The sequence below is a fragment of the Hetaerina americana genome, unplaced genomic scaffold, assembly GCF_022747635.1.
Source record: "Hetaerina americana unplaced genomic scaffold, ioHetAmer1.1.p SCAF_7, whole genome shotgun sequence".
Lineage (NCBI taxonomy): Eukaryota > Metazoa > Arthropoda > Insecta > Odonata > Calopterygidae > Hetaerina > Hetaerina americana.
In genome coordinates this window covers 16,287,482-16,313,229 of record NW_027287316.1, presented here as the reverse complement: position 1 = coordinate 16,313,229, position 25,748 = coordinate 16,287,482, and the positions used below count along the sequence as shown (strand labels likewise).

At 35.1% G+C, this 25,748-nt stretch overlaps 3 protein-coding genes across 9 annotated transcripts in view; all 3 read right to left on the bottom strand.

Moving 5' to 3' along the window:
* LOC139696161 (protein AF-10-like) overlaps positions 1-8,970 on the bottom strand; it is a 46,506-nt gene extending 37,536 nt beyond the window's left edge. For 3 of the 4 annotated variants that reach the window (XM_071594779.1, XM_071594782.1, XM_071594781.1), the window contains exons 1-3: positions 8,672-8,970; positions 8,376-8,455; positions 7,375-7,542 (exon numbers count right to left, since the gene is read on the bottom strand). In XM_071594779.1, coding sequence (XP_071450880.1) covers positions 7,375-7,542; positions 8,376-8,455; positions 8,672-8,780 — 357 coding nt within the window. In that variant the 5' untranslated portion in view covers positions 8,781-8,970. The remainder of the gene's footprint in view (positions 1-7,374; positions 7,543-8,375; positions 8,456-8,671) is intronic. The other variant, XM_071594780.1, reaches the window with a different exon arrangement.
* Positions 8,971-11,082: 2,112 nt separating this feature from the next.
* LOC139696548 (esterase E4-like) lies at positions 11,083-23,030 on the bottom strand. Its single transcript, XM_071595352.1, has 12 exons — positions 22,797-23,030; positions 22,579-22,719; positions 21,169-21,334; positions 17,707-17,892; positions 17,378-17,601; positions 15,187-15,352; positions 14,595-14,776; positions 14,353-14,476; positions 14,049-14,181; positions 13,441-13,559; positions 12,055-12,255; positions 11,083-11,174 (listed from the first exon to the last, which is right to left on the bottom strand). The coding sequence occupies exons 1-12, from the start codon at positions 23,028-23,030 to the stop codon at positions 11,083-11,085; spliced, it is 1,968 nt and encodes a 655-aa protein (XP_071451453.1).
* A 659-nt stretch (positions 23,031-23,689) lies between these two features.
* The window catches only part of LOC139696202 (golgin subfamily A member 6-like protein 25), a 94,856-nt gene continuing 92,797 nt past the window's right edge, over positions 23,690-25,748 (bottom strand). For 3 of the 4 annotated variants that reach the window (XM_071594855.1, XM_071594852.1, XM_071594853.1), the window contains one exon: positions 23,690-24,552. In XM_071594855.1, the coding sequence (XP_071450956.1) occupies positions 24,431-24,552 (122 nt within the window). In that variant the 3' untranslated portion in view covers positions 23,690-24,430. The remainder of the gene's footprint in view (positions 24,553-25,748) is intronic. The other variant, XM_071594854.1, reaches the window with a different exon arrangement.

Genomic DNA, 25,748 nt, shown 5'->3' with positions numbered 1-25,748 from the left:
TTTCACACAACAAGGGGATGCATCCAAGAATGGTATTTCAACATAGTGAGACAAGGACATCCTATCAGTTAGAATTAGTACAGACAGCTGTTTGTACACCCATGAGTGAAAATAGTTGGAGTGGGATAATAAAATACACACTTACTCTGGCAGATGATTTCACTAGGAACACCAAAGCATACTAGCTACACCAAAAAAAGTTAGATGACAGCCAACTTTATAGCCTGTAAAACAGACCAGAAATAAGTAAAGACCAATTGCACAGATAATGGGCAAGGATATGTGAAGATGGATAGTTTTCTGAGAAACTGTGGAATAGCTGATGCAATGGTCCAGTCCAGAGGGTAGAAGGATGGGCTACTGATCACAGGGCTTGATTTCTGAAGACATTTCAGGGCACCTGCTCCACCCAAGCTGCATGATTTTTTCGGGTATCAGATCTTCATGCAAAACCCTAGGCAGCACAATGAAAGGAACTGACCCCCACACCCCTACTCTGACGTGTGAATTTCACAGGCCATTGAGCTTAGTACTAGTTGAGCATACCCTTCACTTATCAAACCAACCTTCAGGTTAAAAAATAAGAAATAACATCCCTCTTTGCAAAGCACCTCATCGAAAGTGACTACAACAATGACTTTGTGACAAAAATTAATCATTTTGAAGAAAAAGGTCAAAGGCTCAATGCTTTGGAGCAGTTAGAAATTTTGAAATGTGTCTGTTGGAAAGATGAACTTGCCAACGAAATTTTGTAACCATCCCATTCCCCACTCCTAGACCTACCACTCTTCTAATCAAAAATGTAATTCTCTTTTCTTCCCAGCTATATTGTAACCTTTTTACCCCTTCAACCTCCCTCTCTGACCAACCCCCCCTCCTATGATCAGAAGGTATATATGCCAGCAGGCTTCTATGAGGACCACCTGATGATGACGTTCAACGTCGAAACCTGGGTCGTGTTTTTAAAATAAAGTGTGTGGAATTACTAAGTCAATTATTTCATTGCATTTCAACCTTCAGGTTGTTAAATGTGGTTTTTTTTGTAGTACTGTGCATTGAAAGACTGGACCATACCTACTACAACAGAAAGGGGTAGTCATAAGGGTCAACAGGACCATAGCTGAAAAGGCTAGGAACAGGCTGCATAAGGCAGGTTGGAACAAAAATACTAGGCTGAGAAAGACCCATATTTTGAAAAGTCAGACACCAACAAAGCAGGGAGAAATATGAGCCCAGAACTAACCTGGTGGAGAGTGAAAATGGATTTGGGGCAACTGAAGGATTTTTACATGCAGAAGTTTTGTTTTCACTCCAGATAAGAAGAGAGCGTACAGGGACGCCAGGGGTAATGAGTGCATTTTAACTGGGCATTAAATGGACTCAAGGAATTTTACATTCTACTAAATCCCCAAGAAAATGTATCAATTACCAAGGACGCTACATTCTTTGAGGAAATGAGTCAACAGCAAGTTGTGGAGCATGGACACAAAGAAGTGCACTACTCTTTTCTTAGGCGGTAAAAAGACTTGGAATTTGATGGTTGATGTGATATCAGCCTTTTTCAAATGCGATTTGGAAGATTGTAAATGGAGAGGTCTGAAGGTTGGAGGAAAAAGAGGACAAGGTAAGCCTACATAAAATGGTTACTTATGGCCTCGAGCAAGCTTCCAGGCAATTGAACAAGACTTGATACATCTCTTTAGGAAGGGGGACTGGTACAATCAAAGATGGAGCCATGTATTTATTACAAAATTAACAATGAGGACATAATTATTAGCGCTATTTACAAAAATGATTTTCTTTCAAGGTCAAATAAGTTTTAGAAAGACAATATACAGGCAAACCTTGAGAAGAGGTTCAAGACACTGGACCTTGGAGAGGTGACAATCTAATACCTAATACAACCGATTTGTGCAGCCTGCCAAGTCAGTTTGAGCCACTGGAGGACTGCTAAACATGTGCAAAAAACCTAAGGACTGTTGCAAAAGAAACACTTGGTTTTTCCACATAAAATTTTATGTGGAAAAACCAAGTGTTTCTTTTGCAATATGTATCGATTCCACAAAGTGACGCCTGAAGTTATCTCCTTTACTAAGGACTGTTGCTCTTTCAAGCACAAAGGCTGAGTACATGGCCTTAGATGAGGGCTGTAAGGAGGCCATTCGCTTGAAGAGTTTAATTCAGGAGTTGTTCGGTGACAATGATAGTGTTCTTTATGCCATGAGATTCAGGGGGCAGAAAGACTTGCTCCACACTATAGATAATCAAAGGTCAAAATACATTGGCATTCAATTCCATTCTGTCGCTGACAAATTGTAGAGCAATGACATATGACTAAATATGAGCCAAATTTTTATATTTGAAGCAGGAGGATAGAAGTAGATTTGAGGCTTTTGAGACGTGGGTGTGAAGAATAAGGAAGGTGAAATGGACAGAAAGGAAAACAAATGAGGAAGTACTTGGTATGGTGGACGAGGAGGGGTTTGTTGGGAGAAATAAGGAGGCAGGAAAAATGGATCAAGGGCATATTGATCGGCAGTGGGATGTTGAAGACTGTAATAGAGGGGAGAATGTTAGGCAAACGAGGAAAGGGCAGGAACAGGATAGGGATGTTGAACAGGATGAAGGAAGTCATCAGAGATGAAGAAGGACCTGATATAAAGTAGGTTTCTGGATTGTGCTTTGTTAGGAGTCACCAAAAAAATATATTTATTTGGTAACTGTGTCCATCCAAAAGCCTACCTTGACTGGTAGATTACCTTATAATAATAAGTTGATGTTCTTACAAAGGGACTCTATGGACCAAAGTTTAAAAGATTCGCAAGTGAACTTGGCTTAAAGTAGCCAGATTAAGAAGGATTATTGGTTTTTCTATTAAATATGATGGTTTTGAATGAAATGTTTAATGTCTACAATATTAAGTGTTTTGTATGTATGATTATTTCTGTTTTTTATTTTGTCTCCACTTCTGGGAACAAATTTTGAATATGCCATTTGTGAAACAGGCAAGTTTTTATTATTAAACTAGTTAGAAGTGTTATTCACTAATTAACTGCTTTCCCACAATGCAAGCGTTTTTACCTAACACCTCACCTAATGAATAGAACAGCAGTGCTTGGTGATGCACATGAAAGGATTAACCAGATTACATCTGTTTTCTAGCAAAACCACAGCCAGGGAAGAGGGCTTGGAAGAATCAGCAGGGAAAGAATACCCTGTGGGGTTTCCTATACATTTGAGTTTCCAGGAATACTATACCTTTTTCTTGAAACTAACATGTCTAAAGGCACCAGTTTCCCTTCCTTTCCTGTCTCCATTGTGAACTTAATGACATTATTTATGCTGCTCACATCCTTTTTTCAGCTTTTGCACATTTTTCAGAAAGGTTACTCTTGTACAACTCACATATGCATCAGCCAAACATCTAGTTATAGCAATGTTTTTTCAGCTACTCTCCCAATAGCTTTCCTCTCGAAATTCTCCTGGAAGATAATGGCCATGACTGGAGACAAGGGGTGAACCCACCCCTACTCCTTTTTGCTTAGAAAAATGAGCATTACTCAGGAAATGTGAATTCTTCACTCAGAATTCATCAAAATTTTGATTATCATTTAGCAAGCCCATGTTGGTAAATATATTAATCTAGTCCAAGGATTCTCAAATAGGAACATTCATGAAGAGATATAACATCAAAGCTAACCATTAGATCCATTTCACATAAGGTGGATTGGCGTATTATACCACAAAAAAAGCAGAGTTTTATGAAAAATCCTGTGAATGGTCAGAGGCAATTAGGTGTGCTATCAAGTCGATGAAGTTTCAAATGGTACTGGTCTTAATGGAATCCTTTTCTTACACATTTTTATAACCCCATGTAGTCTCAATGACCTGAATGCAGATGGCAATAGTCAGCAATCTTCCAGAGGAGATAATAAATGAGTTCTCAGATCGATCACTGGATCTTCGCCAGGTGTGACTCTGGTCAGTGTTTTCATTCAAGAGCTCAGGTACCTGCTTGGACACAATACCTGGAGAATAGTCTTTATGAAAAATAACAAATTTAGTATGTTCTTAATTCCTTCAAGTAACAACATTATAACAAATTCATTTTCTTTTCCATTGATGGTAAAATCAATGGACTGCAGCATATGTTATCAAGAGAAAAATGTTCAAAATCACAATCACTTTCAGCACCTTCCTCAAAACAAAAACCCTGTATATTCTCAGATGGTCAAGAAAAGACCCTAGAAAGGCACAATACTGCAGTAAATAACACTATCTTCATGCTGAAAATGTGAAGTCATTTTGGGGACTTATGTGGAGAAACTTTTAGGAACTTTCTTGAGGATGGGGAACAAGTCCCTAATTACAGATCCTGCAGACAGACTCAAAATTCAAACACACAGACACTTGCCTCAAATGAAGTCAAAGACACAGTAGGAAATTCTGAGACTGTAACTTTAGCAGAATCACCCTTGCTGGTATGCACATGAATGAAAGAATTTCACTGCGTAATAATCACTTGCCTAAGACACCCCTTTGGTCTACCATCTAATTTAAAATGTGACTTCACACAGTGAAATACCAGTAATTGAGATACTTCCATTAGTTTTTCATTTGAAAACGTGGACAAATTGTGACAAGCTATTCTAAAACCCATTTACTAAGCTAGTTGACCAGCTTATATTGCAATGGGTGGATTATAGTAGAGGCCAAAGAAATGATTGTGCTAAGTTAAAGACCAGGGTAATGTTTAGTAAAGATAGACAGGGAGTGCAGTATGAGTGAATTTGAAAATTGGTATGGCCTTACTGCCAAGGGAATGAGCACAGATTGGAGGCTTTTGGGATGTGGATTAGGAGAAATAGGGTAAAAGTAGAGTTCACAGAGAGGAAGACTAGTGACGAAGAATAAAAAATAGTAGAAGAGGATAGACAGATGCTAGTGACATCCAAAGAAAACAGGAAGAGCCTGAAGTAAATTTTGAGAAGTTACAGGACATTAAGGGTAACAACAAAAGGGACAAAGTTAGGTAAGAGGGTAAGGAAAGAGGAAGGAAAAATATAAGCTTACTGGACACCAAGAAGGCAGTCAGGAAGTAGGATGAACTGAAGAAGGAAGATATAGATATAGGGGTGAACTAAATAAAGTAACGCAAAATGTATTACATAACAGTTGTTTAGGACCATCCATCACCCACCAACAGTTTGATTACCAATGGAAATGATTGCAGACATGACAACTTTAACTTCAGTAATAAAATTACAATGAAAACACAGCCATGCAGAATCTCAATGAGTATCTTTAATTAATCTAATTGTTTGTTCTTCAACTCTACCTTCATAATTCATTTTAATGTCTCACATCACAAAACATAACACGCATAACCAACACTCTAATGCAAAATAAGAAAATAAACAGAACAGTATACATGGGAAGGCCCATCAGTACCCGGCCTGACCTAGTGATGGCTGTAATTGTTTGAAAAATATTACTGTATCACAAAGTATGCAATCTATAAAGCATATGTTTCAAGTTTTAAGATGCTACGTTGTTTAGCATTTGCTTGGCAGCCATCAATAGCGAAAGTTTTCAGTGAATTTGTGAAAATGGAGAAAATTGGTCATCGTTATGTGATACAATACTTTTATTTGAAAGGCCTCAGCCCAACCAATAAATAAGCTGAACTGGACTCTACTCTGGGTGAGTTTTCTCCTTTGTGTACAACAGTGAAATATTGGGTAGCAGTTTAAACGAGGTCATACAAGCTGTCAAGACGAGCATCGTATTGGTCGACCAAATGAGGTGACAACTCCAGAAACGGTGAAGAAAATCCACAAAGCGATTCTGGATGATCATTAACTGAAGGTGCGACAGCTAGCAGACAGTAGGCATTACTAAAAGAGCCGTTCATCGCATATTAACTGATAATTTGTACATGAGGAAGCTGTGTGCAAGATGGGTGCTCACACTTGAGCAAAACCAGGGTCGGGAAGATGTTTCAATCGAGTGTTTAGCAAAGTTTCACAGCACCAAAGCAGAAATTTTGCGCAGTTTCATAACCATGGATGAAACATGGGTCCATTACTTCACACCCAAAACAAAAGAACAATCAAAACAATGGATTCATAAGGGAGAACTGGCTCCAAAGAAGGCGAAGACCATTTCAACTGCAGGCAAAGTCATGGCACCGGTTTTTTGGGATGTGCATGGGATAATTTTCATTGACTATCTTGAAAAAGGTAAAAACTATCAACAGCGAGTATTATGCGAACTTATCGCAACCTTTGAGCGAAGAAATCAAGCAAAAGCGGCCGCATTTGGCTACAAAGAAAGTGTTATTTCATCAAGACAATGCACCAGCTAACAAATCCCTATTGCAATAGCCAAAATTCATGAATTAAAGTTTGACTTGCTACCTCATGCACCCTATTTGCCAGATCTAGCCCCCTTGGATTATTTTCTGTTCACAAACTTGAAAAAATGGCTCGGTGGTCAAAGATTTTCCAACCATGAAGAATTGATGTCAATGGCTATTTTGAGGGGGAAGAAAGTTCATATTATAAAAAGGGTATCGAACTTATCGAGCATCGCTGGGATAAGCGTATAGAGCTGAAAGGGGATTATGTTGAAAAATAAATACATTTTTTTCCAAAATTTTTGTTTCTTGGTTGGGTCCGGTAATTCTGGGATTACCCTCCTATATAGTCATCACTGGATGATCCTCATCATTTATCATTTATGACTTACAAAAAAATTACCAACTTGCTCCCTTTAAATTTAAAAAGCAAATATCAAAAATACCTATTTCGTAGAAATGTTATTCTGAATACCTTAATATCTCTCTTTGAATGTTTTTGTATAATAGTCAATGCTTTCAGAACTATTCTTCATGTAAAGAACAATGGCTGTGCCTGTATTTACCAGTCATTAATAGGTACTATTGTCACTTATTGGAAACAAAGCCACAAATTTACAAAAAGAATGAAACATTTAGCATGATACAATAAATCTTTTAGGTTATGCACGAAATAATGGATAATCCAAAAGTTTAATAATTTTAAAGGTTTAGTTGCAAGGAATAAAAATTTAAAAAACGTCTAAATTATAACGAAAAAACTAAAAAGGCACCAAATCCAATTGTATCATTTTGTCTCCATCTTTTTTTCAACCATTACCTCACTATGCTTCTTATTTAAAAAATAAGGATTTCTCAAAAACGATGAATAAAAAATTTGATTACTTCATGATTAGTTTCCTCAGTGACTAAATAGTGAAATTATCCAGGTCTAAGAGGAATTAGTTTTTCTTTTATTGCAGACATGCATTCTACAAAGTTATGAATTATTTAATGCTTCCATACAATGATCTTACCTTGTTGAATCTCTCATTGGGGACATGCTGCAGAAGAATTGGTTCCATTGTAGTAACATTACCAAATCGAACTTCTGGTATATACAAAGCACAAACTACATGAGCCCATCCACTGTTATCAGTGCGCTTGAGGGCTCCATCCTTGCTCGGACAAAGCTCACATCGCTGCTGGGCAATCGTTCATAAGGACAAGGATAAAAAGGGAGAAAAAATGCATTAGTTAATTCAAGTTATGCATTGATATTTTCAAATGTGGGCATTAATGCAAAAACAAAAGAGAAAAGGCAAAATTTTAAATACATCTCACAGAATTTTCCTAAAATGGAAAATGTACAGAAAAAGAACTTGTCACTACATACAGAGGTAATAAACAATATAGGTTGTCAGCTGTATCATAAGGCATGCTTTAAGCCCCATATTTTCAAATTGGCATAAAACTCCATAGTACTAAAAGCATTTTAGAGGTTAGTCATAAATTGCATATAATGAATACAGAAATCACAAAACATTAACCAAAACAAGACTGCTCCGATATTACCAAAAATCAAAATAACAAAAGTAAAAGACACAATCCCAATGGGACTAAAAAGACAGCAAGCTTTTGGCTACTCCGCATCAGCTCTATAAATCTCTGTTAGAAGGCCTTTGACCAACAGAACTTACATGCATTTTCATCAGTTACAATAAAAACAGGAGGTTTCATTGAGGATGGCAGGCACTCAAATCAATGAAACTGCATAAAATTTGGCAATAGTCTAATAATTTTTCGTTTGTTAAGCAGAAATACTGTTGTGACGATTGGATAACACATATACACAAGTAAGCAAGATGCTGTTGACAATTCTCAGAGGGGGTCTTCACAAGTTCGATGAATGACGAAATATAAATATACACACATAAAAATATATTAAGGGGAAATTTTGATAAAAGTGATGATTCTAATCGTTTTATTATTGATTATTTATATAATGTCAATTTTTAAAATACTACTATGAACTCACCACTCGTGCTGCCCTCTCCTGAGACTCACACTTTCGACAGTACCACGGTCCTGTTGGAACGGTGACTATGCCATAGCAAGCTGAAAAAAAGCCTTCGTTAACCAAATATGGGCCCCAAAAAATGATGTCTACACACACGATTAATATTGAAACCCATCGGAACGCTAAAATTCGAGCAAATATGCACACGTAGCACTTATTATGCACTTTATATCACAAGGATAAAACTCACGGCTAGTGGCTAACATAGACAATGTGTACAGACAATGTTTGCTCCCGGCGCTCCTCTGACTCACCTTGATGTACTGCAACTGTACAGCCTGAACCATCACAATACACTAACGGGTTCTCTGTCCATCCTCTTTCATCCGAACAAACACAACAGCCTCCTACCATTTCCTTCATACTGGGTTCCAATACCAATGTTCTACTAGCGTCACTTTAAAAGTGGCTTGAATTTCATGGTTGATGCGATCCTTTACACTATCTCCACGAAAAATACGGCATGTTTGACATGAAATTGAAATTCTTTGAGCTTTATTTACAACATTTAACAAGAATTTTTGTTTGTAAACACTGTTTTCATGTGGGTCATGATTGCCAAACGACTCCACATAATTTAGCTGCGCGCATGCGTCAAAATGGATGGCGCCAGCGGTCTACTTGCAAGGTCGAGATCACATAGGGAGTGTCCTTAAAATAAAATAATTAGACGCCATTTTGAATCCATCCTTAGTATGAATATCCCATGTCACATTTTTGGTTAGGTAACACTATTAATTCACACTGTGATGCCGGCAAAATTTCACTTTGGTGTTATTGTTAGTTATCTGTAGGTGACTCTGTAAGTATGGATTAAATTCACTGAATGAGAAGTAAATGCATACGATGGAAGATGCAGGTCCAGCCTTTTTCCATGCTTGTTCGTGGAAATGAAACTAACTCTTTCTCCATTGTTTGGACTAAATGACAGTACCACCCGCTTATCTATTATATAGTCTGATTGGTGGGAAATGGCAATCAGTCGTTCCATATGCTGGCCCTCAGAAAGCTATAAAAAAAAATATCGCTTAGTGTCTCCGCAGTATTTTGAGTGGATCATAGTTCATTGGCAGTTTTCTTGTAAACCTACCTTGGGGAACTCCTCTTCTGGGTTCTGTATTTTTCCTTACATAGGTACGTCTTGGCGTGAAGGTACTCATCAATGGGTAAAATAATACTTGATTCATTTTAATCTGCAGCCTGAAATGTTATCAAATTAAATAAGGCCAAATAATGAGAACAATATATAAAGTAGCACAACTTAAATTCTTTAATAAGCTATATGTGGTACTGAAAAAATTCATCAATCGAATAAAGTAGGTAACCAGGTATATACCCAATTCTTGAAAATCTGGATGAAATTTGATTTCAACTGGGTTGGCAACCAGTTACCAAACTAATGCTCACATATTGAAATGAGTATTCTGATCTTCCCACACCCAGCTGGAAGTACTGCAAAAATGTTTCTGTTAACTTAGTATGCTTATTGTAACAAGATGACTAGCCAATCTAAACACCAACATTGATGACACATGACAGGTAACTAGTCCTCCAAAATCACATACTACAGTCAATGCAACGTTTTTTGCACTGGAGCTTTTAGCAAGCAATTAATTATGCAAGAAGTGTCTATGCATTGAGTCTGACCCAACCATTTGGCACATCCTTGACAACTTGGAATTTTCATTCTTGAAATTGGATTCAAATCAAGTTATTTTCCTTTGGTCTAGTAATCTCACCCAGATGAATCCATATCATGACATGGGTGCTTCTGTTGCAACTTTTATTAATCTTTAACTGTTTGAGAGTTCCATGGTACATCTTCACATAGCAGTTGAGGAAGGCCATGGTCAATCACAATTGTTTGCAAGTAATTATTTATCCACTATAAGAAAACAGAGGCTCCAATATAATAATTTCATGCCAGTTTATGACATTTCTGAAGTCATTTTTTGCCATTTTCAGTTTTGAAACACCAAAATTTCTTGCTATGCTTGCCTTTTCTATTTTCCTGACCTTCCTAATAATGAAAATGGCTGGTTGATTCATGTTGTCCCTACTGCCATAGAGTATTACTTTGGTTAGAGTTTAAGAATGAGTAACATAAACATACTCTCATTAACTTTGCACTGTTTATCCACATTGATCTCCTGGTACTGAGATAATGCTAAAATGAAAGCCAGATTTTGTGCTCCATCTTCATATTTTGCAATATAATTAATAATACACTATGCTGGTGAGCAAGCTATTATGTTGTATTTAATATATGTCAGGAATTGTGAAGATGATTCCCCTTTTGTGTCACACAAGTGGAATACACTGTTAACAAGAGTGAACCATTGTGTGTGAGACAATTTCTTAGAATGCTTATTTAATAAACTTAGAGAGAATATGCCAATGTTCACTGAGTGAGAAATATTCTAGAGGTGCCATTGAACTGCCCTTAAATCTGAAGAATGTAATTTTAGGAAAAAGTTATCAATTCCTCAAAATGAAATACTCTTCTTACAGAGTTTCTTACATGAATAGAGTCCTCTTCCAAATCGACCAGAAAAGAAAGTAGGACCTGAGGAGTCTCTCTCAAGGGTTTGCATTAGATGGAAAAGGAAACTAATTAAAATTCTGAAAGTAATATATTTCTCACAGTGCCTAACTAAGCTGTCCATCAATGCACCAAATCACGCCTATTAACATGATTGTTGGTCACATCAACATCAATGTCTCTACAGTCAAGTTCAGAGCAGTAATTGTCCTTGTCTTCAAGAAAATCAAAAAAGCATGCATGCACTAGTTCTTTGGCATTTCTGAATTTTGAGTAATGAGTTCTACAATAAACAGAATTCACCAATGAGGGATATATTGGCTTTCCAGGCCATCGTATTTTGCCAATTGCCTTATCATTATTATTATAAGGTAATCCACCAGTTAAGGCAGGTTTTTGGATGGACACAACTACCAAATCATTATTTTGTGACTCCTGCCAAAACACAAAACTGACTTATGAAACAAAAATTGCCTTATGCAGGTTGGGTATTCATTAAAGGGTAACTCTAAAACTATAGTACTCCAATTTCATTATCCTTAGGTCTGCTTCTGACTGAATTTCATACTGGGTTATATGCTTGAGTCAGTCTATTTTGCTCCAATCAATGATTGGTATTACCTCTGGCGTAAATCTATCAGGTTTTACACATAATAGAGCACAACCAAAGCAATGTCAGAGCATGCTTTCTTGCTGATCCATGTCAATCACATTTCCCAAAAAAAGGTGGGTAGTGTAATTTTTGTTGGAGATGCACTTGAATGTAGATATTTTATGAAGTAATTACTTACTGTGATATCAGATTCAGGAGCATTTTTTGTTCAATTTTCAATTATATCAATTTTCATTGAATTGGATATTCCTGTTTTCAAATTTACTTTTGATACCCTTAAACAAATATCTTGCTTCATCACTAGGGTAGAAATAGAAACTTTGCACTTCCACATAAAGATTTAATACCTCACAAAACCATGGTTTTGATGTTGCACATCATCATCAGGTGTTATGTTTATCTTGCTTCATATTTTCCTCTTTTCTCATTTTCAGCTGCTCTTGCTCTTTATTTCAAAGTGCATGGTTTTTTTATGCCTTTACCTTCTATTACCTCCTCTTCCTTTGGTCCCAAATAAATGATGCTCTTGTTCTGGCCAGCATCATTCTTGCACTTGGAGTAATTTGAACTTCTGCGAATAGCCACATCAAGCAAACAAAGGCCTTTGTCGTAGAAATCATTTTTCTGGTTTATGCCCCTGCCCCTGGCATCGAAGGGATCAAAGTTATGTAAACCTATTATGCCTATTGAATTTAAGAATGTATTAGGGAAAATTTGTCCTTCAAATGCGCAAAATTAGTGGATTTGACAGTGTAACAACATATGAGAATTTATGAAAACTGGCTAGTTTTGAGTTTTTTCACTCTCCTCCCCAATCCTCACCCAAACCCCTGGGGTCGCTGTCAGCCATTGCAACTAGGACTGATGACCTCCAGCATCCATTGTGGTATGATTTGACTTGTCTCAGCTGAAAAACTGACGGAAGTAATTTAAAGTATTTTCATAAATTTTATTAATTGCCAATAAAATGTTAAACTTTTAGAAGGAATGTTAAGCTGTAAGATATTCTGTCAAATACTTCATCTTTATCAGTTACTTCTTAAACTTTCAAAATATCAATATTTGCGGAGATGACATTCATTTTTTTGACCCATTCTATTTCGTTGACTTGTATTCAAAATCCTCCAAGCAAAGGTTAGCCAATACTGGTAACATGATTCTATGATCACCCTATAGTGATGACAATCTTAAACATATATGAGTACATTTATCAGTGCTTAATTTGTGTAAAATATGATGTAAACCACTTTGTATTAAGAAGCAATATGCACAGCAACAATATAAAGTCAAAAATTTGTTAAACATTATCCGATGCAGATTTTCTAGAACCTTCAATCAGTCAGATAACCTTGCCTTAAATTTCTAAAACAAATTTCCCATATTACAGGACGGACTAGTCCTAACGGGTTCCAAAATTTTATTGAGGACTGGTTGATTTCAAACCCCTTGTATTCTTTAAGTGAATATTTTGAACTGGACTTATCAAGAGTGAAATTATAATACATGTGTATTTCTTCACCACAGTACTGAATTATGTCTCCATATGTTTTTCTTTTGATGACATCTGTCATGGCAAGTGCTCTTCTTTGATGAGTAAAGACTATTATTATTATTCATTGTCCCATTGAAAACACTTAAGATTCCAAAGAAAATAGTGTATTTGAGGAAAAATTCTTTGAAGTAAGGAACATTTTTTGTTCGCCTCAAATTGGGAGAATTTGAAATGCAAATAAATATTAATGTTCAATGTGCACACATGATTAGACTTGAAAAAGTTTTTTTCCCTGTTTAAAGTTCATCTTTGTGCTCTACAGCTTTATTTTCTAATAAATGAAAGATATCTTTCCAAAAAATATAACTTTCATCACACAGGCCAGTTTCATTCATCATTTTGTTTGATTTTTGTCCAATATCAATGAACCTTAAGCTTTCAACTTTAACTGGATCCCATGGGAGCTTTCTTGATGTTGCAACAGTAGCAGGGTTCCTGAAAAAATAAGAATTGCAAATTATTTCCATTTTTATTGGTAAGAAATTGGTTTCTAGCATGAGTAAATTTATTTATTTCAGTTGAACCTCTTGCATAAGATTCTCATTAAAATTGTAGTAGTTGATGCATCAAATTTTTTATAAACAATGTGAAACCAAAGTTTTTCTCGGGGAACTTACAATATGATAGTAAAAGGAATTTTGAGATAATTTGCCTTTCAAAAAGAGTAGGCTTATGCTGAAACCGGGTTTCTCTCCAACCTTCCATTCCCATCCATCCCTAATGGCGCAAATGACCTTAGCTGTCCCAAAAAAAAACTCTAAACTCCTGCGAAATTTTATTTAGTTTGAAAGGACTCTGTTATAAAGGAAAATGTTATCCCTTCTTGAATTGGAATAAAAAATTCTATTTTCAATTCTGCAAGTCCAAAATATATAAAAATAAATTTTTAAAATTAAATGAGGAAAGAAGAAAATATCTGCATACCCTGTGTTCATGAAACTTGCAATAATTTCTGTCATCATTTTTATAATCTCATTTTCGGAATCTTCAGACTTCAATTTCATTATGTAGTGAGTTCCAGGAAATAAATGAGCAATGTCATCTCCTTGAGGTACTCCTGCAATGAAAAACATCAATTAGATAGTGTATTACACAAAACATCAAGCCACATAGTCTATAAGTTCTCAGTGCAGCATATTTCGAACTACTATTTATTATAACCTATCTTGGTATTATCTAATCAGGTTACAATAGCAATATCTACTATCTATTTTTATCATTTACTCACCAATTTTCCTCCTTAATCGATAATTATATGAGAAATGATAAGCATACACTGGGGCTGAATTTCTTGAGGTATATGCTTTAATTGTGTCTATCAATGTATTAAAATAGTAAAAATCGGAGAAAACCTGTTAAAAAAATAATCAAAAAAATTTCAAACAAAGTAACCTGTTTAATAAAAGACACTGAAAACTTTATCATCATAAATAATCGGTAATAATGAATTCAAAGTGATGTCTAAATTACCTTTCCCAAAACTTGCAATGCTTCAAATCCAGAATGAGCCTCCAATGAATAAAACTCCTTTATTCTTCTTCCTGCTTCTATAATATTTTCCTCGTTTTCTGACCAAAGGTCCAAAAATACTGGCAGACTGGTCTCAAGACTTTCACTCAAGGCTTGGGACACCCGTGGAAACATCATTATTTCTACAAAAGCATAGGTTCACTTTAGCCATGGATTTTTGAATAGCAAAAATATACAAAAATTCTTTTCTTCAAATTATTCATTTCCAACAAAATTATGTGAGGAAATAGTAATATAATGAATTGATCAGAACTATAAATTATGAACAGCTAGTGTGCATATTAAATGACTTAATTCCTGCAGTAAAATATATAAACCTTTTGAATGAGGGAATGTAGAGATGAAAGAAGTACTAAGAAACCTACTTTAATAGTCTCCTCTACTTATGAGGCCCCATGAGGCCATTCAGATCAATACATAATTTGCTACTGATATTCAAGTCGATCATTTATATTCAACAATTCTCAGCCACTAGTCTACTCTCTCTGTCAATTAAAATTACAGAGCGAAAATGTTTATCCCAAATATTTACGTAAGGCATGAGGAAGTCCAACCAAGGAAGTGACACCAACAATCCATGGAATATCTGCAAAAGCACCTTCAGCCAGCAACTGCTTTGGATGTTTATTAAGGAAGAGCTGCTTCTCAGTGCTGGACACAACAGGTACAAATGGAAATGTGAAATCTGTGTTGAAATCCTAGAGTATAAGTAGATTCATAATCAGTATCATAGTTGGGCAAACACACATCAATTTAGTAAGTAACTCAATTCCATGGCTAAAGTGCAATGTCTGGATGAAAATAAATACCCATATAAAAAAAATAAATGCTGGCTATGGGACAAAGATTGCCCATACACAAATAAAATAAATTTTACTTAAGGAAATTTAGTCTTGGTAAGAAATTAAAATGAAAAGAAACAACTGTCATAGACAAATAAAAGTACTTCAAACCATACTTTTCTGTGCCAACACATAAATATAATAATTAAATATGTACTGATCAACTATTTAGAAGTGCATTAATATATCAACAATCAACTGCAGCGATTAATATATATTTGTCAAGAAATTATTTATAAGTATCAAGTGTTGTACAAAAATCTTTAAAAACACATCAATCTTACAAATTCAGCATTTTTTAGCTGTCCCAGAATTAAACATAAATATCAAAACCAACAATTTTATAAAAAGCACCATAAAGTTAAGATACAGTTTGTTGCCATAATTCAAAGCTTATGTGATTGGCTCATATTGGTTCAATTTCGAGTGATGCCTCTGGCCACCCGCAGCTTCACCCAAGCTGTGTGATTTTCAGGGACCAGATCTTTCTAGGAAACCACAGGTGATGCCGGGAAAGAAACTCCCTTAACCTTATGTGGGAATTTGACATGCCATTAAGCTGTGTTGGGTGATATCTAACCTCACCTATCAAACCAACCTTCAGGTTGATAAATCCTGGATAGCTTTTTTCAAGAAAACTGTTGATAAAATTTTTGTATTATAAGATGTATAATTATAGTCCCTCATCCCTGCACAATGACATAAGTCATGTGAATTTGGTTGATGAGGGAGGAATACTGAAAGTGGCATGTGTTTTAGCAGCTCTTTAAATGTATTAAATTTTATTTTTTTCTAAAATCACTTGGTAATAAACTTAATTACCTAGCAAGCAATATGAAAACATTAAGTCAGCAAATTTCCTTTGCATATATCCATGGGCAATAGATCTAATTGAATTCTGATAACATTGTCATGAATTTCAAATGATTTACGACCAAACCAATACGATACAATAAAATGCAATGTGTAGGAATCTATTTTGGTCACTTTCAAGTAGGTTTGGGTGTGTTGCATAAAAATGGGACAAAAAAGTGGAATAGCACCCAAGTACTGTGGGCCTAAAAATGGAGCCAAATAATGCTCTAAAATTGCTAATATCTTAAAAATCTTTTCTTACTCTATAAATGAAGCACAAATAGTAAATTTTAAGGTCTTAGACATTTTGAATTAGAGAAGTGGGAACTATTTAACTTGTAGTTTGGGAATATTCATTTTTATAAACACAAATGAAGGAGAGACTCAATGTACCAGACAAAAGATGGAATAGATGATAAATATGGAACAAAGCACGTGCCATGAATATGATGTCTATACACTTACAGAGGGGGGTAAATTTATGTTTATTTAAACAAATGAAGAAAAGAGTCAATGTACCACAAAAAAGATGAACAAGTAGCATTAGATTCAGAAACAGAAGAAAGATATCCAAATAAGAAAGGTAAAGATAAATAGAAACATAGTTATGAGTACAGATTTATATTAATAGGAAAATACATTTTAAATATTCGCAGGCATGTCCAAACTTGAGTACATTCACAAGAATAGTATAAACGACTAATGTGTTATGACAATATGGGTTAAAATCACATTCCACACATGTTCTGTCTTGCTGTTCCTACTCACTGTTCACATTCTGATCTCAGTGATGGCACTGCTTGGTGAACAAATAGAGTGGTGTAGAGGATGGCAATATGATCTCTTGGATGTATGGATGAAATGATAGCACCATGCTAGAGTTGTTTGGATTTGGATTGCATCCTCAAATCATGGCCTTCATTTGAATTGTAGCAATGGCCTCTGTTTAGAGTACTAATATAATGTTATGATACAACATTAGAGCAACAGAAGAATATTTGGCCCACCTTAAATGCTATTACTCACCAAAACAAACTGAGATTTCCATATGACAGATTCAACATCTTTCTCGGCAATGCATGACAGGAGTTCAATAGAAGAAAGCTCAGAATTTTGCTTATTTTTCTTTCCAGGTCGACAGTCAAGATGTTCACCCAGCCGCAGAGCCCTTCGCTTAGCATCCTCTGAGTCAACAACACCCCATGAAGTGAGAGCATTGCCAGTGAGTGCAATAGCTTTGGTAAAGAGTCCTAGGAGAGAATTTCTCTTTTTACTCATCTCTATTAAAATGTTATTGCAGTGATTAAAGCTCCATGATTCATTATACATGGCAAAAAGGAGTGTATAGTTTATACCATGAGATGATGGAGTCAATGCATGAATGTGGGCACTTATTGCTCCAGCTTGTGATCCTCCTAGTGTTACATGATCTGGATCACCACCAAAAGCAGCAATATTATTTTTCACCCATTTCAGAGCTAATTGCTGATCCAACAATCCTAAATTTCCTGGAAGAATGTCATCTCCCATACTGAGGAATCCTGAAACAATGAGATATAAAAAATAATTTCAATCATTTTCTAATTCTTTGGACCTCTAGTTATCTAGCTTTACAAGGTTTTGCTTACATTATAAGAGATCAATAAAAGATGGTTAGATCCTCCTTGATGGTAGTTGCTTAATGTACATGAGGCACCCTACATAAAATGTTTTGCAAGGTGTAATGGAATTGATGACTGAAATAAACTAACGCACTTGTATGTTAAATCTACTGATATTGGAAGGTTAAAAATGTCTGCTCTTCATTCACTAAAAGGTAGGGAGATAGATAAGGGTAGAAACCACCTAATACCAAGCTTGATTGCCTGTGAAATCCACTCATCAGACTAGAGGGGCAGTTCCTTTCCCTTTGCCACTAGCAGCTCCCAGAAAGATAAGGTAACCAAAATATTACTCAGCCTGAGAATAACTGAGGGTCCCAGAGCCATTGCATTGAATTGATTATAGAGCCTTCACTTTCCAGACCAGAGTCTACCCATTGGTTCACTATTCACCCACTAGTTATTCAGATACCTAAACCATAATTGATAAAGCCTGAGTTTGATACTACTTCTACATCAGTTACTAATGGGGCATGAGTAAGGTGGTATAAAATGTCCATATTATATGAGTTTGTAAATTTTCTCAGACTTTATTTTAAGATACAATGCCTTTCACCAACTTGCGGTATCATCAGGTACAAGTTTTATTCACATGCAGCAGTTGAACATATACCCTTAGGACAGAGGAGAGGGGAAGGCTGATTGGAGGGAGAGTGGAAAGGCAGGGGTAGGGGTTTTTCGTGTAAGGGAAGGGAAAGGCGGTGGTGCCTTGGTTATGACGTAGCATTGGGTGTGATCAGGGGCATGGCAGGGGTTGGGGCAAATGGGTATTTTGAACAGTTGGATTTGTTTTCCCTCAAGGTCAGTTTTCCGGAAAGGAGAGGGGAGGGATGAGTGTATAGTTTGCTTCCTTATTAGAAGCATCAGGTTTACCGTAACAATGGATGTCCTCATGTCAATATATTATGCAAATATCTACTCCTGTATAGTATATAGTATCCTTTTCTGGGGTTCTTCTCCGCTTGCAGACACAATATTTAAAATTCAAAAGCGAGCCGTACGGCTAATTGTCAAAGCAGAGCATAATGCTCCCTGTCATCCATTATTCCATAAATTGAACATTCTACCTTTGCCATGTATTTATATCTATGTATTACTGGTGTACACCTTTGTAAACCTTTCAATGTATGACACAAATTGTGGTATTCACCACTAAGGGACCAGGTCTAAAAATGATCTGCACCGAACTTACGTAAGAACTAGAACCACCGCACTAGGCCCTAAATCTATGGGTCTCCTTATGTTTAATAAGCTAAACGAGGACCTGAAATCCAGCTAAAACATTTATCTATTTAAAAGAAAATTGAGAGCTTTTCTTCAAAGGAATTTGTTCTATTCTATTAGGAATTTCATGGAACATGAAACTTAGAATAGGCATATGTATTTACATTGTGTATTATTGTATATATTGACGTGTCCTATACTATGTACAATTTTTTTTGTATGATGGTCTCTGGACAAATAAAAATTATTATTATTATTATTATTATAGTTGTTCATTACAAAGCATTGTTTTGGGGTCTGCCAAGTGCCTTCGAATATCAATTTGCTCGAGAGCATCCTTGTGCAATCCTTTATGGAGGATAAGCAGTATTTCTGGGACAAAAATGCTATTGTGTTTACAATCTATGAGGTGTTTTGCAAAGAGGGAATGGAATTTTGATTTTTGTGACACCTGGCATGTTCTTTGGCTCCTGTCTTGAAATTCCTCCCAGTTGGACCAACCGAGGTATTGCAACTATCACATTTTAGTTTGTAGATGCTTGATTTAAAAAGTGTATCCTGTTTGTCTTTGCCATTAGCTATGAGTTTGGAGAGAGTAAGGGTTAGTTAAAAGGCCACTTTGAGTGAAGTACGAAAGTGATAGGAGATTTTATAGGAAATGTCTCCTACGAATGCTACGGCACGGCCGTAGTCATCAGAATATGATTCTGATGCCGATGGCTGTGCCGCCAAAACGTCAAAACAACATATGTGAGTGTCCTTTCTTTGTGTTTCTATGGTTTAAAAATCTACATCTGTGTTTTTATACGTATATATATATAAACCATAAACACAGGAATCAACCCAAAGGTCGGTTTAGTAGGTGATAGTAGAGTTCACCCAATACTAAGCCCTATACGGCGTGTGTGAAATTCACACATCAGGGTAGGGGGCCAGTCCCTTTCCCTGTGCCAGTTATGGTTTCCCAGGAAGACCTGGTACCCGAAAAATCACATAGCTTGGATGGAGCTGCAGGTGCCCAGAGTGCCTTACCTGGACCCTCCTGTCAGCAGTCCAACGCTCTACCCCCTGGACTACCGCGACCCACATATATATATATATATATATATATATATATATATATATATATATATATATATATATATATCTCCAGATATTTCCATATATATATGGACAGATCCAGAGTTCAAGTCCTGCTCTAGGAAATATTTTTCCATTTGTGATTTGCCTGATTCCGCTTTCCCCACCTCTACTGTGTTCGTCCTTTATATGTGTTCCTATCCCTTTTTCTTACATCTATTTCTATGTGAATGAGTATTTGTTTGCCGTTTGGCATTGTAATATATATATATATATATATATATATATATATATATATTACAAATGGACATACTGGCACTTACTTTATTAGTGATGGTTAATGGTTTTGGTTGGGACTTTCGTTGGTAGCCTAGTGGTCATAGCATTCAACCATTGAAATTTCAACACATTAAAATTATTTTGGAGTGAAGAACATATGCATTTCTTTCCTTGAAATTATATGTGCAATTATCATAGACCACATACAAAAATTGCATAAGACGTAAGAGAATCACAATATTATCAGCTAATTAGAGGTTTATCTTATGAGCTTTAAAAGAATTACTCATGTTTGCATAAGAAACAATGGAATTACAAGATTACTGTCCTTCAAAAAAAATCCTCTTCTCTTACCGGCCAGAATTTTCTTATCCATTTGCCTTTAATACACCATGTAAGGAGTTAAATGCCGAATTACTCTTTAAGAGAAATTAATCAAGAGGAAAAATCAAGTACCAATTCATTTAAATGGCGATTACTGCAATTTTTAAAAAAATCAGTTTTATTCACTACAGTAAATGTCAATTTTAAAATATTTGGATAAAAATAAAGTAGATATAAATTGAAACAAACCATAAGGTCCCAATCTGTAGTTAGGGATGACTAGAATCATATCATGCTCTAAAAGGAACTGTGGCCCATATTCTTCACTTATACCAGATCCAAAGGTAAAACCACCACCATGGAGAAAGAAAAAAACTTTCAACTTTTCGGCAGCTTGAGTTTCATCACTCACCAACTGTTAGTGACAATAGAATCAAATGGCATTAGTATCACCTACCTGCAGTAGTTTTCAAATACTTTTAAAGCTCGGGTAGATGATGAAAATCCTTTGAACAAATCACAAGCCAGAACTAATATTGCTTAGGCAGTGGAAATTCATTCACCTCTAGATCTTTGTAAGGTAAACTCAAGGAGATTCTTTGTGCTGAGTTGCTCACATAGTAAACCCAGTATTTAACAGTAGATATGGAATCTATGATTTTATAGTGGAAGACAGAGAGAGAGAAACATAGCATTGACTTTGACGATGACTATCAAAACACTGGGCATGAAAAGGTGGAGCGTTATGACCCCAGTATCTCAATAATAGTGCATTGGCAAGCACCTTTAACATTTAGCTTATAATTCCCTATGGGAAATGTCCTTAATTCTGAAAGTTTTGTATCTACCACTGTGTCAGGTGAGATATTACATTTCTGGAAGTTTATATTTGGATGAACATTCCCATGACCAAACACAAGAGATTCCCCAACCTGAGGATCCCAAGCTTTTATAATTTTATAAGCCCTTAACCTTCCTGGAAAATCATAGCTGGTACTGGAAAATAACCTGGTTCCCCTTCTACGATATTTTGCTAGCCATAGAGCAAAGTGTGAGGTGATTTCAAGCATCACCTGTCCATTAATCATCAGGTTGTTATAGTGGTTTAAAATATGGGATTCTAAGGAACATTTATGAAAGTGTCTATCATCTAGAGAATATGCATTAATTGAGCTCTCTCTCAAGAGGTCCAGACAGTAAGGTTGACTCACACATGTCAATAGGAGTGTTTTAGTCAAGGATGAGTAGTAAAAATATTTTAAAGGAATTGTATAAACTATGGTTCAATGACTGAGTATAGAATCACCATTGCTGAAAAATGATTAAATGTATGCGTTCAGGATACAGCGTTCGAGATACCATGCCATGCATAGGATCTACAACTGCCAACATATGCGGCATATAATATTGTATATTTGCTTAAATTAACAAATGCACTAAAACTCAAATAAGAACCATAATATTCTAAGAATTCATTAGCAGTTCCTCAATAAAAACATCATTTCAGAACAAAATTCTGTTTCAATAACTTCTACTTTGTTATCAACATTGCTATTCTTTTTTTAAAAAATTCAAGAACATGTAAAACAACATGATGAAATGTTTTCACAAAAATAAAGAAAGATATATTCTTACTAAGCTATCACAAATTAAATTCACCTTTGATACGTAGACATTTAAAAAAAGACAATCTTCATCTCCTTGGAATTTCCTTTCTGGGAATGTAAGCTGGGGACATTTGTTGCCATCAAAATGCATGTTTTTCACGTCTGGCCATGATTCTGACCATTCTATAGGAGCCTGGACAAATGAATAAATAGCAAATGAAGAATACATCTCTAGCAATCATTTGAACATTTAGGGATGTACTAGTTTACCTTGAACTGTAACTCTCCTAATGGAGGCTGAGCATATCTAATTCCAAGAAACGAGTACATTGCTTTTCCACTCCAAGTTTTGGTGGTTTTTCCACGAATATATCCATTACTCAGTTGTACAACTGGGCCTGTGAGCTTGGATGAATCAATTTTCTCATCACTATCATTGAATACTTCACAATAAGAGTTTGTTCCAAAGATTAAGACAAATAAAAAGAGCAGAGGGAAATCCATTATTAATAATGTTGAGTATTACTGAACTGAATACCCTTCCGAATGTTAGAAAATGAGCAACTAAGGTGTCATCAAAGATAAGACTTGCTACCAGAAGTTCACAAGAATGATATACTATCAGATTAAAAACTATCTCACTATTCCTTATCTTCAACACAAAATAAACAATGCCAAGATAGATTGATTCAAGAAGAGAGGTTAAAGCTTATCTTTTGCTGGGCCAAAAATCTTTCCATAAATCTTCGCATGGAGAATTTTACACTGGAAACTAAACATTGTTTTACTTAGTTTCCTGATACTCAATTACAATTCATATTCTTCCCTGGAGGACACATAACATACAATTAAAGTTAATTAAAAATCATCAATCAATATAACTACTTGGATTCTCACAAATATTTCACATAACACAGATAGCATAGTCAATTTATAATAAAATATTAAAACTTATTTTCAAACCTACTCATCTGATTTATTTAGTTAAAACCTAAGCAAACACACTATAGTAGTCAATGTAAAATGGAGATAATTGTTATTTTTGCAAGCTCATACATTGCCAATTGAAATTAATTTATGAAAATGGTATCTAAATGAGACAACAATACCTATTGCTTCAAGTTAAAAATTAGGGTATTAAGGAAAATTAAAACCAGATTGGATATTCACTTATATATTTTATCTGGGGTTAATATCATTTTGACGATTTAGCCAAAACAGCTTACACGTTCACACAAAACAATTAGGCCACACACATACAATCCCTTTTCCTGGGGATGAGGAGAATTTTTCTCAAAAATATATCACAAACACACATCATAGCTTCAATCAGATTGATTAGGATAGGTACATTATTCATTGAGACATTTTTAATTACTATTTAAATTATAAAATCTGTACAACAATACTGTTGTATAAAATATGAGCTATGATTTACAAAAAAGTCAACAAAAGGAATGAAATAATTATTACAGCAATTACAATGGCCAAACATGAGTATGTGTGTGTTACATTCATATTACTGTCTTCATTAGTACAAAAATGTATATTCTATAATAAAAAATTCATAACTTTCTTTTGGATAAGAAAAATAATAAACAATAATAATGGAAATAAATATATTTCCTCTATCTGTGTACTTAACAAATCTCATTTCTGCTCTATTAGAGTATTCATGGAGAATTATGTATACATTAATATTCAGTCATTCAAATAAATTAAAATTGCTACAAAATGAAAACAATCTTATGAAACAACAAAACTGAGTCATCTCCAATCTTCTGTAATTTGGATTTTGGAATAATTAAAGTGACTACAACACTATTTGGTATTGTTGTCGAAAGAAGGGCTCCAAATAAAAGCGACCCATAATGGAAAATGGACTGCAGAAACTTGAGTTATAGTCATTGCTGCCTGCATCCATCCTTTTGCTTCCCTTTCTTCCCCTTCTTCTCCAGTGAGGATGTACGGCGTTGACCTTGTATAGGCATATACGGTGGAGCAGGACTGTCATCATCTTCAAAGTCTGTGGCATTTAAATAGAAATATTTAAAATATCAAAATGTTGATTCCATCAAATAAAATATTGTGCCTAAAAATAGAATTACATAATAAATAACTAATACAGTTATTTTTTCATATTATGTTAAAACACTGGGGAAAAATTAAGCATGGGGCTTCAAAAATGTGGCATAATAACATTATTAAAGATCAAAAACATGGATAAAACCTAAGATTAGAGAGTTCACATTTTTGTATCATTTTGGTATTAACTCTCACAAATCATACAATCTCCTTGAATAAGATTAAACGAATAAAATAGTCCTTTAGTCAAAGAAAAATGACATTTCACACATTACTTCCCCTCAAATAGAATTTAAGGAATTTTATGATGCTCCTCAAATGAAATAGACCAACGATGAAATGTCTCCAATCTTCCTGGAAAAACAAAATCTCTTGATGCACATCTCAAATCTTAATGTTCTCAATAATTACTCTAGACTGAGGTTCATTACGTCTCAGTGAAATTTTCAAGTTGAAATAATTCTTCAATATTGCAATTCAACTAAATAGTCAAGCAGTTTATGAAATACTACCAATCCCCAGGGTCACATGTAAGTAGGTCCCCCTTAAGTGATTATCTTATGCTACAAATTAAACCTTATTCTTAAAACTTGGATTTTTCCAACTGGTACACTAAATGAATTAACAGATATGAGACAATTTTTCGTTTTATTTCTTCTGTTATAATGAGTAAACTTGAGCTCTTGAATAGAATGCTGTATTTCAATACATCACACACTCAAACGTAAATTATTAATATAAAAAAATTCATGAACCACAAACCTTCCTCTTAAAACCTTCAACAAAATTAATGTCTTTCAAAAGAAGTTCTCATACCTTACAAAAAAGGTGGAAGTATTAATGCTTTGGCATTCAAGGTGAAAAATATATATACATATATTCCCCACTATATGCAACTGCTAGGAAGAGAGGCTTTCTTTCAAATATTGAGGAGTGTAACTTGAAGTTATCGTTATGATAACGTGTAACAAGGAAGATAAAATATTTAAATCACTGGTGAAAACAATTATTCCTTTAATTTAATCCAAATTGTCTAATTAGATGCCTTATATAGTGTAGTTTTTTTAATAATTTCCAAAGAGCCGGATTTAAACGATTTTATTGTACAAACCTTTAAAAAAACCTAGATATGACTTA

What these genes read in the sequence shown, in the direction of transcription:
- LOC139696548 (XM_071595352.1), bottom strand. Translation starts at nt 23,030, where the DNA reads ATGGATTTCCCTCTGCTCTTTTTATTTGTCTTAATCTTTGGAACAAAC. An exon ending in TCGATTAAGGAGGAAAATTG is followed by an intron (nt 14,182 to 14,352) that starts GTGAGTAAATGA and finishes TTTTCATTGCAG; the next exon opens with GAGTACCTCAAGGAGATGAC. An exon ending in GCAAGTTTCATGAACACAGG is followed by an intron (nt 13,560 to 14,048) that starts GTATGCAGATAT and finishes TTATTTTTTCAG; the next exon opens with GAACCCTGCTACTGTTGCAA.